Source organism: Poecilia formosa, unplaced genomic scaffold (genome assembly GCF_000485575.1).
Source record: "Poecilia formosa unplaced genomic scaffold, Poecilia_formosa-5.1.2 Scaffold0, whole genome shotgun sequence".
Classification (NCBI taxonomy): Eukaryota; Metazoa; Chordata; class Actinopteri; order Cyprinodontiformes; family Poeciliidae; genus Poecilia; species Poecilia formosa.
Genome location: NW_006799939.1, coordinates 2,262,672 through 2,276,810, shown reverse-complemented (window position 1 = coordinate 2,276,810; position 14,139 = coordinate 2,262,672). Strand labels below are relative to the sequence as shown.

The following is a 14,139-nucleotide window of genomic DNA, read 5'->3' as shown; positions in this document are numbered from 1 at the left end:
TCTGTCTTGATTGTCTACTTGCATTCGCAGTGGGCACCATATGCTTCTCTGTGGCATTGCAACAACATAGTTATGGAAACTGTCTAGGACATAACAGCACGTCTGATAAAGTAGTCCTCTATTATGATGAAGTTTTTCCTCTGTACATTTATTTTGGTGGAAATATGTTTTCACCAAAAAGATAATTGTTTTTTTTTCTTTTGGTGGGTTTTTATTTTTATTTTTCTGAACATGGTTAAGATAAACAAGAAATTCTGAAGTTAAGGGTTTTAATGGCATGTATTTCTTTTTCTTCCCAGTGGTTAACTGCACAGATCCAGGCATCCCTGCTAACTCTATTCGAGAGAGTAAAATTGAACATGGAAACTTCACATTTGGCAGTGTTGTGTTCTACGACTGCAACCCTGGATATTACCTGTTCGGTTCATCCGTGCTCACCTGCCAGCCAATGGGCCACTGGGACAAACCTCTCCCAGAATGCATTGGTAAAATGGACATTTCTTTCACTAATGGGACACTTTTATCCTAGTGTTTCTAATTAGATTGGTAATCCTTGTTCTGTTAACTTTTGCTTCCAGTTTTACAGGTAAAAGTTTATAAGTCCTCCACTTGGTAATATCTGTTTAAACTTTTGAATCAGTTCTTATTATGCTTCTCCAAAGCAAAACACTAAACTTAAATCAACTTTGCAGTGTGAACTTCAGCGTTTTCCTTGCTGTGTAATTCTGCACCCACCCCCTGGGTTATTATGCATTCTGTTAATGCCCGAGTCTACCAACAATAATCACCTATTTCTATTGAAATTATCTGAAGTATAGCTCTACATTTTCCACACAGGCTGAAATAACACTTAATTTCATGGTAGAGAGACGAAGCTCATCATTTATTTTATCAAATCAAATCCTAATTAAAGAGGCACGCAGAAGTGTCTATCACGTGTTTTGAAACTTGCTTCAGGCATCATTGACGGTTCGGTTATGGTTTGTGTTTACTGAATTACAGAAACTTACTTCGCATTAGGACGACTCAGGCCAAAGGCAAACAAGCATAGAAAGTAGAAAAATAATACAATTTGTTTATTTTTTTTAAACAAAGCTGTAAATAAAGAACAAGCTTACATTTTACAATAATGTTTCAAGTTATCTGTGTTTCTTGTGTCTGCTGCCATATGTATTGCTTAGCACTTTTTAAACAATCCTGATATATATTTTTTTCTGCTTTCCATGTTCTGTATTAAAATTAACAGTAAACTCCCATCTTACCTCAATCCTTCCCGCATCCCACTCACCCCCAAAAAAGAAAAAACATCTGAACTGAGATATTAGCAAATCCCGTAAGCTTGCTGATGCACAGGTAAGCAGATACAAGTAGATCACCTTTAAGTGCACAGGACATATTTCAGTCATTGAATGAAACTTCTGCAGCTGATCAATGTCAGTGAATTGTTAGCAATTAATTTCTCATAAGACCACATAACTGGTCACAGACACATATAGCCAGGGAAGCAGTAGTCACAACCTCAAGTATGGCAAATCCAGTTGCTTTTAATGTTTGGCACCTATTAAATATGCATTATTTCACATTCCATCTCCACTGTTCCATTGGTATGTGGAGCCGACAGCTATACAGACTTTCATGCAGCTTGTTATATTACAAAACAAATAAATTTATTTAATAAACAACTAAGTAAAGCCAAAAGATCAAGGTGACTGCAGTAGATGATGCACTGTTTCAGTTTCTTCTTCTTGAAAGAAAAAAACTGATAGATACTACAATAAAGCAACAAGTCTCAGCTTTGATGTCACTTTCTTAGTGCAAAAGAACCGAGGTTGACACTGCTGTCTGAACACGAACAGTAGTACTTAATTTGAAGAGAGTTGGTTTTTTTTTTTTTCTCCCTTACGAAGCTGTGTGTAGTCTCAACTGAGATGGTGTTTGGTTATTCTTGAGCATTAAAAATCCTCAAGAGAAATACGTTTGCCTTATAAATCTATTGAAAACCATTTGCACACTCACATTATGACCATAACTTAGCAGGAGTGCATATAAATCTCTGTGAGTCTGAGAGGTCGGTTTGTAGTTAGACTAAACCAAATAAATCAATGAAACAGTCAGATGTAGTGAACTAAAGCAAAGTGCTTACAAAAAAACCCAGATCTGGTTATTATTATTTAATGCAAGTATAAAGGAACAAACACATAAAAGTTGCTGACGTGACAGTCAGGAGATTTTTCAGGACAGATATCAGCTAACTTTAAGTCTGACTGAGCAATGTTAAACATGTTTTTTATTAAGGTGGAGATAATATCTTAGGGATTTTATAGCTGCTAAGGATTTTCTTCCAAAATGTAAAATGTCCTAAGTGCGTCTCATAGTCTGTATAATGGGTTGCAAAAGTAATTTTTTCTACATTTTGCCACAGTACCAACTCAAAACTTTACTTTATTAGAATCTGGCCCTTATAGAAGAGTTGCAGAAAAACTAAAGTTAGAAAGACAGCTTTACTAAATTCCATTCATATTTTGTCAGAAGAATACATCCAAGCAGAGAAGTACTGGAAGGAATTGGATTAAAGCAAATTTGCATGTTAGAATGGCCCAAACAACTTGTAGTCAATTTGTAGCATGACTTGAAAACTGATACCCTGATGCTGTCTGATGAAAGCAACTGAGCTTGAGATGTTTTCCAAAAACAAATGGGCAACAACATTTATATAAAAATGTGCTTTTAATTGTAATTACTTGTAATTGTAGCAAAAAATGGTTCTATCGTGACTGAATAGAAACGCACCACCATTTTTGATCAATTGAATAGATTTTTAATTTGTAGAAAATGTTTCTCTACTCTACACAAATCTGTGGGACAAAGTGTGACATTTCAAGTTTGAAAGGATTGAATAATATTGCAGGGCACCATAATTGTCATCTGCTTATGAAGACGAAACCTTCAGCATAACATTTTGCTCTTACCATGACTCCCTGACAGTAGTGTAACCTTTTGCAAATTAAAAATTTTACTTGACAATGTAATGACCCATCCAGGTGTTCTTTATATGATTTAACTGAAATGAAGGGCCATAGGAACAGCACTCTTTAATGCCCAAAGAACTTACAGTGTGAACTATAAAATCTGATAGTCTCATGAATGTGTGCTCAAATTACTCTATTTAAGCAACTCTGAAGCTAATTCACAATTCAAAGCAGTTTATTAGAGGGATACTTGCTAAATTTAACAGAACTTCCCTGAGCTTTACTGTATCATTCTCTGTGCTGTAAGATGGAGTAAGAATGTTGAGGTTTTTTTTAATCTTCCTCCCACAGAAAATACTGTGTGCGCATGCATGGGTGTGTGTGTGTACAAATAAACAGGATTTATTAAGTTAGTCCTTCTGCTGCTCCCCTTATGCAGAGGTTGATTGCGGCCACCCAGGCATGCCACCCCACGCAGCGATCACTGGAGAGAAGTTTACTTTTGGCTCCAGAGTGCGCTACTCCTGTCGCGACGACCGTCAGCTCATCGGAGATTCATCGCTTACCTGCCAACTGAACGGACACTGGAGCGGCCCACTGCCTCACTGCTCAGGTATGCTGAACCACACAAACATTTTGTGGTATTATACACCCATTGCAAAAGTTTTTTTTTTTTTTTTTTTTTTTTTACCTCCCATTGAACAAAATGTCAATTGTAATTCTTAATCTGAGTGACTACACTACTAGTAGCTGACAAAAAAAGTATCAATGGCTCATTTCATTTCTCATTTAGTCTCTAAAAATGAAAAGAAAACAAGTTATTGAATGAATGTGCAGCAGAGAATTTCCATACTGCCTGAAAGATGGTGACATCTGCAGTCAGCAGTCTAATATTTTAAAAACCACAGCTAGAATTGAATAAATACAATAACCTAAGCACACATATTTAAGAAAACCCACACACAAAACTCATGACAACTTATATTGTTCTGGGCAAGAAATGTTGTCAAGCAACTGTGTGTTTTGTTATTTAAGGTACTATATAACCCCTTATTCTACAGGAGTAGTAGTGTACACCCACTTCCGAAGATGAATCCAATTTTTATAGCCGCTGTATAACATTCAGCACTGGGCTACTGGTGACCTGCTCCTCTCTGCTTCTCAGCTGGCACAAGTCCTAATTGCTATCTAGTTCCTGCATAGGTTTAGGCTCTACAGTTATGCCGGCTCTCATTGCTTCAAGTAAATTGACAAAATAAAGGACAGTAATGCTCATTGTTTATATGTGCGATGAACAGGCTGCTTAGAAAACAATACAAAATGTTAATTTCAAATCTCTCGTTCCTAATGATATCTGAAAATACAATGTACAGAACTAGATATCTGACAAATTACAATTCACTCCTCACCACTTTCTAAATGTTGAACAAAATAACAGTGAAATGCATTTGACTCTGTCATTATTAAAATTTTAAATAAATAACTAGAGAAAAAAAAGATTGCAACTGATTATTTTGGACCAAGTATCAAAATGATGGACAAAAAAAAAGTCTAACGCAAACTCTGCTAATAATTCAATTGTATAGTACAATTTCTACTTAAAGCTGACAAAGTAAAAGTTTACATTATTTAAATAGTAAGTGGTGATTAGCCACTTTTGCAAGTCATACGCACATTAGATGCATTGGCCACGTACAGCATAGCTTCATTAATTTAAAATGAAGTGCTAGCAACCCACTTTAACCCTGTTCATAACCTAAAATATTTGCTGATACAAATCAAAAGGCCACTCATGAATGAATAGAAACCAAAGTGATATCACTGGTTTGAGACTAAACTGAAGCTAACTTGGTTTAGTCATTTGATTGAAATGTGGAGCTGTTTTGCTGCTCACTTGATCTACTAATCATGTCGTATTTAAAAAAAAAAAAACTAAATCCAGATATCTCCCTTTAGCTGTAAAGATTGCATTGTAATACTGTCTAGCTTTTATCAGGAAACTGTTCCTTTACTGACAGAAAACCCCTAAAAGGCACCAAAATGAAGTCACAACTTGGCAGGTTTGACAAACACTGCTACAATATTGGAAGCCCACCTACAATACTGAAAGCATTTCTTTGCATTATTAGAAAAAAATTTGAGCTCCAAAGAGACCGTGCCAATTTAATACCATCAAATGCTGCACAATGGACTTTTCTACCCTTTTTTAAAGACTCCCTTCTGTCTCAAAATATTTGACCTTTTGCTATCCACAAGTTCACTCTCTACTCTAAAAGGTTTTTAACATTTCCGAACTGGCTCTCCTGTGGTTTATCTGATGTCGCTGCATTTGGCGGAATGAAAAAGACCAAAGATGGTGAGCCACTGCCAAACAGCAACTACAGACCTTTATTCTTCAGTAATTCAGTCAAAGGGAGTCTTCATCTTAAAATAAATAACGGATAAGTGGTAACATTGAATCTAAGTTAGCTGAAGAGGATCCTTTGCAAGTATAAATCCTTTGAAGTCAACTCCATAACCCGTTTAAACATTTTAAGTTCCAGTTTTTCCTTTCGACATTTTTATAAAGTAAGAAAGAGGGTCTTGTAATGTGGAGCTCCCGACCTACAGCTTACCTCCACCCCTCAAGCCCTGTTCCCCCTCATCACACTTAAACGATCCTGACCATGAAAGTAGATCTTTTTATCTGAATCTTCACTTGGTTTGTTAAACTAGCTGACCCAGAAGTAATGTTTGTAAGCAGACTTGAGGGGTAGTTATTCTCTCCCTGTCAAAGGGCAATTCAGTTTCTCTTCTCACTTTGGATGTTTTGGATTTACACAGGCAGTTTGAAAGTAGAGGATCTTAAGACTCTAAGGACATGTACTTGATCGTATCGGTTCAAATCTGTCTTACTGTCAGAGCTGTCCTCACATTTCTTGCTGGGGTGTGACAGCGGCGACAGAATGATGGGTGCCAAAGACTTGTTAGCGTCACCGAGAAGCAAAGTTTGGCCTGCGTGATTCTGTCCCACCAAAGACTTACAGTGGCAAAAGTTGAGTACTGTATTCTGGCTGTAATAGAAACGCGCTTTGTCTCATGTAAAATTTCTGCATGGGACAGAGCAGTTCTATCGACTGTTCTTCTATCCTCTAACCTGCTTTGTTCCATGTAGGATACCATGTTTGTAGGAAACAAAAACAAACATGGAAGTTTCTTTCAAACTTCCATGTTTGTAATGTTTTGTAAGAAAATCCGAGTGCTTAACATTTGCATGAATTACTTTGACATTTACCTTCCCATTTTAATATTATCCTGCAGTAGATGCACCCTGTCAGGATAACCGTTTTTCCAAATGGCAGGCTGATAGTTTACAGTGTTGACTTTGCCTCCCACAGCTCAGTCTAATCGTATATCTAAGGGACAGATGAGAGATAGTGGTCCACTGGAAATATTTTCATCCTTTTAACCTGCAGGATGTGTCAGAGCTCCAGAATGAAACTAACTTGCTCTCTGACTGAGGGTTTATTCACATCTGACACATTTGGTCTGCTTTAAAAGGGACCTATTCTGGGAAATTCACTTTTAGCAAGTTTTTGACTTAAACCGCTGCTGCATCTTTGGAGATTGTGTGAGAGGCACAACTTTGTCTGCTTCTTATTCACATCTGTTTGCAGCTATTTTCATTTTTGCAAAAAAAAAAAAAAAAGTAATGCAGATGTTTAGAATGCCCTACAGACCTATCCTAAGCATAATAAGTTCCCTATGCTAAATTTGTTCACATTTAGATGGAGGTAGGCAGTCTCTAGATATTGGATTAGTGAGACTCCAGTCAGGGGACTTCTTGACAAAACCACCAAAATGTTTTTTGAACAAGATCTTATGCCTGAAGTGGTCTGGTGACGATTTGCACTTCATCAAAGTACAAACCAGCAGTGAAGGCCTGCTGGTTTCAGACCTTCACAAGAAACACAAGAACTTTTTAACTTCAGTCAAGTTCACCGTTGTCAAGCTTATTCAGCTAATTTATGATTTTCTTTGCGTTTTTGAGTTTGTCACTGCTCAATCTGTCTTAGAAGTACAATTCACATTTCAACTTCATTTGTGTGTGCGCTGAAAGAAATGCTTTCACAAGGAGAGTCTCCTTGTGAAAGCTCAATAATTTCAATAATGCGCTCTGTTGACATTGCAGGCTTTCTTCAACTGCTAATATTCAGTTCAGGTAATAAATGGAAGAATTCGTTGAAATTTGTTAACCTTAGTAGCACTGTGTGAAAGACAAAACCACTGTGTGAAAGACAAAACCACTATTCATTTAAAATGTTGCAGTCATTAAACTCCAGTAAAAATGACATCTTTTGCGCATTTATCTCATGTTATGGTGTCCTTATAGATAAAATTAATGCACGCCTTAAAAATCAAATTTAGAAGTAATAAAATGTTAAGAACTTTTCTTTATTTTCTCAACTCTTACTATACAAGCAATGTATATAATCCAGAATTTCTGACTCTTTTGATAAATGGCACAAGTGTAAAAACGAGCCAATAATCTCAATAAAACGCTGATGTAAAAAGAAACAGAAAAATATTCCTAACTGTACCACATTTCCTAATTACAATACACAGTTTTCAGATTGTAACATTCCATTTGACCTAATTTTCAATCTGCCTGGAAAATAGATCTTCTGAAATTGATGTAAGAAGATCTGGTTGAGCCTTGTGATTACAACGGGCAACCTTTAAGAAGCTGTACTCATAAGTGTTCAGACTGCTTTGCTTGTCTTTGGAGACCTAAATATTATTAGAGTGATAGTTTTAATGTTCTGGCTTTTCTTCAGAATGTAATGGATTTTTTTTTAGGTAAGAAGTGAAGATGAAGCAGAGCTGCTTGCGTTTTTTTTTTCTTTTTTTTTTGTCTTTTTAATCACCCATCACTTAAGTTAAGAAAGGCTTTCCATTATTAAGAAGATTAGATCAACATCCTGCTGTTTTGACAGAAGAGTCTTTCTTATAATGATGATGAGCAATTCTGAATCTTATCTCTCTGTCATTCATTCTGAGTCGTGTGCCAACATAGCCCTGCTGCAGCCAGCTGTCTTATGAGACAGAGTAACCGCATGTGCTTTTACATTAAGCATTCAACTTGTCTAAAAACCAAACAGATTTGATACATTTAATTAATTGTGTTCAGAAATTCATCAACTGTTTATTTTAAACCAAATTAATGTATTGACTTTGTTCTAAAGTCTTGAACCAGCCAATGAGAAATAACTGTTTATACAACGAATGCGCTGAGGACATTTATGGTTAATAATTATTTAACTTAGGATAATTTGCATAATTTGTTTCACAGTTGCAAATTAACTCTGTATCAAACTGAACATTTTAATCAATGTTGAATGTGAATGCATCATCTTTAGAGATTATACCGCATCAGCACTTGTGATTAACTAGGAAATCTGCAGCATATGATGGAGAGAAGAAGCCACTGTAAATCACCTGCTTGCCACTAAAAGACGTAATGGATTCACACTTGGCAGTAAACATCTGTTACAGTTATAGCAGAAACTGGAGCCACACAGCTGGAGCTCAACTGTTGCTTACAAAATTTAAAAACATCGTGGCGCTAAACACATTTGGGCAATGAAGTTAGTGCAAGTGTTCATTTTTGCACATAGTTTTCATCAATGTGGAAGATGGCCAAAGAACAGGAAGTAGACCTTTGTGTCAAGTATTATAGATGTTTTGTTCCACTTTCTCCCTTTTTTATCGCTTATACTATATTGTCTGCGTTTATCTGTATTTTATCATTGTCATGCGATAATGCAATGCAAAAGACTTTAGCCGGACTCCTGTAATATATTAAAGTCAGTATAAAGGATAAAGTTTTTAACTTTATTTCTCTTTTATTCCTTTGTAAATTACATTACACTTATCAAAAATGCAATTTAATATACTGGTACCTAAATGCTTATTTTTTATTTTTATTTTTTTTCCCATTTTGTCACATTCCACAATTTAAAGTTTTATTTTGACAAAAATCAGAAAAATGTGGTGAAATGTTGGGATTTAAACTCTGCAAATGCAGCTTGTCTGTATCCTCTTTCTTTCTTTCTTTCTTCCTTTATTTACTTGTTCCTTTTAGAGAATATTAATAAACAAAATGACATATGCAGTGCAGGAATTAAGTCTGGGGAAGATTTAAAGAAGAATAAGGTTATGAAACAATATACCTAATGTAGCCCATCATCTGAAAATTGGAAAATTGTAACACTACTGCAAACCTGCCAAGACATGGCTGGTCCACCTTATCTGATAGGCCAGGCAAGGAGGGCATCAATTTACAGAAGAGTGTCAAGTAGAAAGCTCTTGGTGAAAGCATTTCATTAAAAGGGCAGTTTGTCGAAGACATGAAAATCCTGTGGAACATGGTACCCTGGACAGATGACACTAACTTTATCTTTGACTCACTCTACATAAAAAAAAAAAAAAATCTAAAAAAAAAAAAAACGCTATGTGTATTTGAAAAATACTGCCGGATGGTGTGTTCACACGGAACACACCATCCATATTATTGACCAATAGCACAGTGCATTGGTGAAATTTTCTTTCATGTGGACTTTGAATGAGTTCGAAGTTCATGAGACGTAGATGGAGCTAAATAAGGGAAAATTCTGGAACAAAACCTGATAGAGGCTGCAAATAACATAAAACTTGGGCAGAGGTTCTCCTTCTAACAAGACATTGACTGCTAACATACAAGCAGAGATGCAGTTTAATATTTTAGACCAAAACTTTTCATGTGCCTACATGGCCCAAAGTCCAGACCCAAAACCTGTTGTTAAAACCTGCAAGATGCTAAAAAACATTTGGAAACACTAAGACTCCTTCTACCTTACATTTGAATGCCCATTTCATGTTGGTCTATTATATAAAGTACAATATTTAATATTGTGACTGTGAGGTAAGAAAAATGCAAAAAAAAAGAGTTTGACTTATAAGTATGTTAGCACTTTATGCAAAGGGCTTGACATTTTGAAAATGGCACAGTTTAATTCAGTAGTAACAACACAAAACAACAGGACTCTGAATTCCTCAGAGATTCAACCTGGCATCGGCAGTAGCTCTCATCCATGCAGCCATTCATGCATCTGTCCATTCCCTCATCTTTTCTCCCTTGTTAATTAGTAAGATGGTGCATCAGACTGCTTGCCAAGCTGTTCCCTTTTTGTTCTCATCTGTTGCATGGCTGATTTTAAGACCTTATTATTTCCTCACAAAGGGATCTTGGTGAATGGACATTACCTGATATTCAAACCAAACTCTGACCACCATCCCAATTAGCATGATTATAGCTGTCCCATTTCAGGCGAAAGAGAATAATGAGGCACCGACAGCTGCTGTAGGACTTACAAGTATCTACTGGTACAGCTGTACTCACTAAGACAAATGCATAGTGGTGCTCATCACGCTCCACAAATGTATGCAAGTACATGCTGGGAGATGCACAAACAGCTCAATCTCTCCGAGCCACACCAACATATGCAGCTGTTCATGAACACTCAGCACCAGCCACAGCCACGTACGAACCTATCCGCTTCTGCTGAGAGTCATTGACCTGACAAATGCAGTTTGTAGACATATGCGCTGAGGGATGTGTGTAGATGATATAAGGTTTGTGTTTGTGCTTAAAGACTTTGTCAACAAGTCCAGTATTACCACAGCCATTTAGTGCTCTGTACACAGAAAGAGCAGCAGCTAAAGTCCCTTGGGGAGGAGGGAAGGACAGGATGTTTTTGCAACTCAAGAATCGGTCTTAAGCCCGATATGGTATAAATCCCTCACAAATATCTCTATATTTCTATATCTGTATATTTGGATGTGATAAAATTGTCTTCTCAGCTGCTCAGCTGTTTTTTTTTTGTTTTTTTTCGTTTATATCTGTCAGAATTGAAACGGGAACAGTTATATTTTTGGCTGGTGTTATGCGCTACTGTATGTGCTTTTGTTCTCTCCCCTGAGGGTGACCCCATTGAATACAGCCCCCACCCCGTAGACTTTCCCTGGCAAACAAACCACTCAACTGTTCATCACAACATGAAATCTTCAGCACTGCCCTGATTCCATACCTGTCATCTTTATTTTCTCTCTCGTTTCCTATGGCTTAGAGTGTGAACATGTCCTATTTCTCTCATGCATAAGAGACGGGCTTAAAAGGAACAAGAAGAGAATTTATAAAAGGCACATCGGCGTCTGTATCTGATTGAATACGTAGTCAAATGTAGCAGATTGTGCAAGGTTGTGACTCTGAAAGTGCTTAAGTTCCTTCACAGAAAAAAGTGTGGGGATAATTCAGGATAATGAAAATGCATTTACTGGTAGCTCCAGAGGTCACAATGTATTCATAATTTCTTATAACCACATTTGGTTGTCTCTTAATGCTGGCTCTGCTGATTTTTTTTATTTTTTTTTTTTATTTTTTTTTATGGGCAGAAAAGCTTCTGGTGTCAAAGCTGAAAGACGCATTGGTCTGCCAGGTCGTTGGCATGGTGACAAATGGTAAATGTTCAGCCTTTAAAGAAGTCCTTTTAACCTTAGCACTTCTGAAATAAAAGCTCCACGCCTGCCCTTGGGTGAATTTTGCATTGTATCACTGCTTCCTAAAGGTTCAAGTGACCACACCAAAACTCCCCATACTTTTTTGTCTTCTTGACAGGAAAGAAGCCTATGTTGTAAACTCCTGCTATGTGCCAATTTAAAAAGGATCCATCTGTGCGCACACACACACAAACATGCGTGCACAGCTAAAGTGGATGGACTCTTCACTCTCTGGGTTTCATTGCTCCGTGTCTGGTTATCTCTTGTTGCAGGTGACTCTTCAGGCACCTGTGGGGACCCCGGCACACCTGCCCATGCCAGCAGAGAGGCGGGGAACTTCAAAGTGCGCAGCAAGGTGCGCTTCACCTGTGCAGTGGGACACACGCTGTACGGCTCAGCAGAGAGGATCTGTTTCCCCAATGGGACGTGGTCTGGCAAACAGCCATTCTGCAAGCGTAAGGAGACTTTAAAATTTCTGTGGGATGTTTTGTATAAATGGTGTGAGAGCAGAGAGGAGTCATGAAGGGAAGTAACAAACACAATTCTTCACAGATAAGCACTCCCACACATGCCCACCGAGATGCATTAGTTGCTTTAAGGCTGGGCATCGAACATCACGACTGTTTTTTTTTTCTTCCTTCTTTTTTTCATGTTAAATCACAGTGCTTTTCAAACGTATTCAAACCTGTTTTTGATATTTTAAGTGTTGTCACTTTACATGTTTATTAAGATTACATATTGTTCTATTTGTGTTGGGGTTTTGTACGTAAAAGTCTTAAAAGTGAGGCTAATTTTTAAAACAAACCAAACATGCTAAAATCTTTTTATGGGAGAAAGAATGACGATTCTTTCGTTATTTTGTAATAAAATATTAAAATTAACTGAATGGATACCTTTGCTGTATGCTCAAAAGTCCAAATGAATGTTAGATTTTCACTGTTTATTTTTGATCTGATGGCGTCATGACTGTTATTTATCTGTGTCTCAAGGTCTGAACTCTCATCTGAAAATATGTGTCTTTTTATCGATTCAAACAAGTGAAATGCAGCAACAGTTCAAAGAACAAAATAAGCTGTTGAGAAGCACTGTGAGAACAGGTTGACTTAATGGAAATTTCTCGACAGTCAAGGTATTTTCTAGGAGGCTGCACAGCATTTATAAAAAATTAAAAAGAAAAGTGATTGAATGTGCCTAAAAACAGAAAAAAGTGAGGCATTTTTTTGGTGTTGTACCAACATTTTCTCAGCTGCGACTTATGAAAATTTTAAATAGTACCCAGATTCAGAATAAACAGACAAACACTGCATGCAGCATGCTGGCTACATTAAAACAAAAATGATTTGCAAAGAGATCGCAACATCAGTGCTTCACCAGATGGTAAAATATCTCGCTGCTGGAGTCAGAGTGTCTTCCAGACTCCAGCCAAAAATGTCATTAATTCCAAACACCTGAAGCCACATTTTGTTTGGATTGTGATAAATGAATCATTGTAGGGATTCTGGATATCAACTCTCAGAGGGCCAGCTTCACATCTTGCATAAATTACCCCCAAGGGTCAACCGGATATTGAGGCAAATGTTTGACTGGATCCCCCCTCCTTTACTTACTATTAGCTTGGAACAGTTTCACAATCATTTTTAATATCACCGGCCGATGTATGGTCTCTCTGAACTCCTTTACAGTGCACCTGTTTTTTATTGCATCTTCATTCCTTCTTGTGTTCATTCTGTCTTTTTCAATTCTTCTCTTTTTTGTCTTAATCTTACTGTCAATCAGCCTTTCAAAGTCTGTCCAATTTTCCATCTCTCATTTCTCTGTATCTTACTTGTTTTTTTTTTGTTTTTGTTTTTTTTTTTGGTCCGATACCCTCCTCCTTCCTTTTTTTACTCCATATCTCCCCACCCCAGGCTTTTTATCCTTCCATCTCCCAGCTGAAATCCTGATTTAAAGATTGTTTTAACCATCTTTCCAACTCTGGGGGGGAGGGAGCAGGAATTCACTGGAGCCTGAATGAATTTCATTGCTCTCTGTCTGTGATCTAAAGCCCTGTCTTGTGTTAAAGCCCATCCATCCATTATTCACAGCCCTTTACAGCACATGGAAAATGGTGACTGTGAATATTCGGCTTAATAACCAGCTCAAATGGCCATCAAGGATGACTTTATGTAATTTCAAATATTAAGAAAAAAAAATGTATGCTTGATTTTATATTTGTGCACACAGAATTACATGTAATGTGTTTGCAAGCGTAATTATGAGCTCCTGAGTGCATTTACAGCACTGTTTTATAAATGTGTTGAAGCTCTGCAGTGCGAGGTACAGTATGTGTCCCAGCAATGTGTTTGCACAGTGATACATTTGTGCGGATGCATTAAAGTCAATTGAGAAATCACCACAGCAATAACAGCATGTCTGTCTCCTACAAAGAATCAGTATTTCAGATTTTCCAGGCAATTAGGTGATTGAGAGAGCAGATCAGTTTTGTAATTAGACATGATTTGCAGGAGGAAAAAGGTACATGAAACAAACTGATTTCTTTCCCACCCTTTGGGGAAACATTTTGGTGGGCAGAATTTTTTTTTTTTTTTTTTTT

General features: G+C 37.1%; 1 protein-coding gene across 1 annotated transcript in view; it reads left to right on the top strand.

Annotated features, from left to right (window-relative positions):
• Window positions 1-14,139, top strand: part of LOC103150239 (CUB and sushi domain-containing protein 3-like) — a 291,625-nt gene that overhangs the window by 208,064 nt on the left and 69,422 nt on the right. Inside the window, exons 55-57 of the mRNA XM_016670613.1 lie at window positions 300-485; window positions 3,409-3,582; window positions 11,819-12,001. Of these exons, the coding sequence (XP_016526099.1) occupies window positions 300-485; window positions 3,409-3,582; window positions 11,819-12,001 (543 nt within the window). The remainder of the gene's footprint in view (window positions 1-299; window positions 486-3,408; window positions 3,583-11,818; window positions 12,002-14,139) is intronic.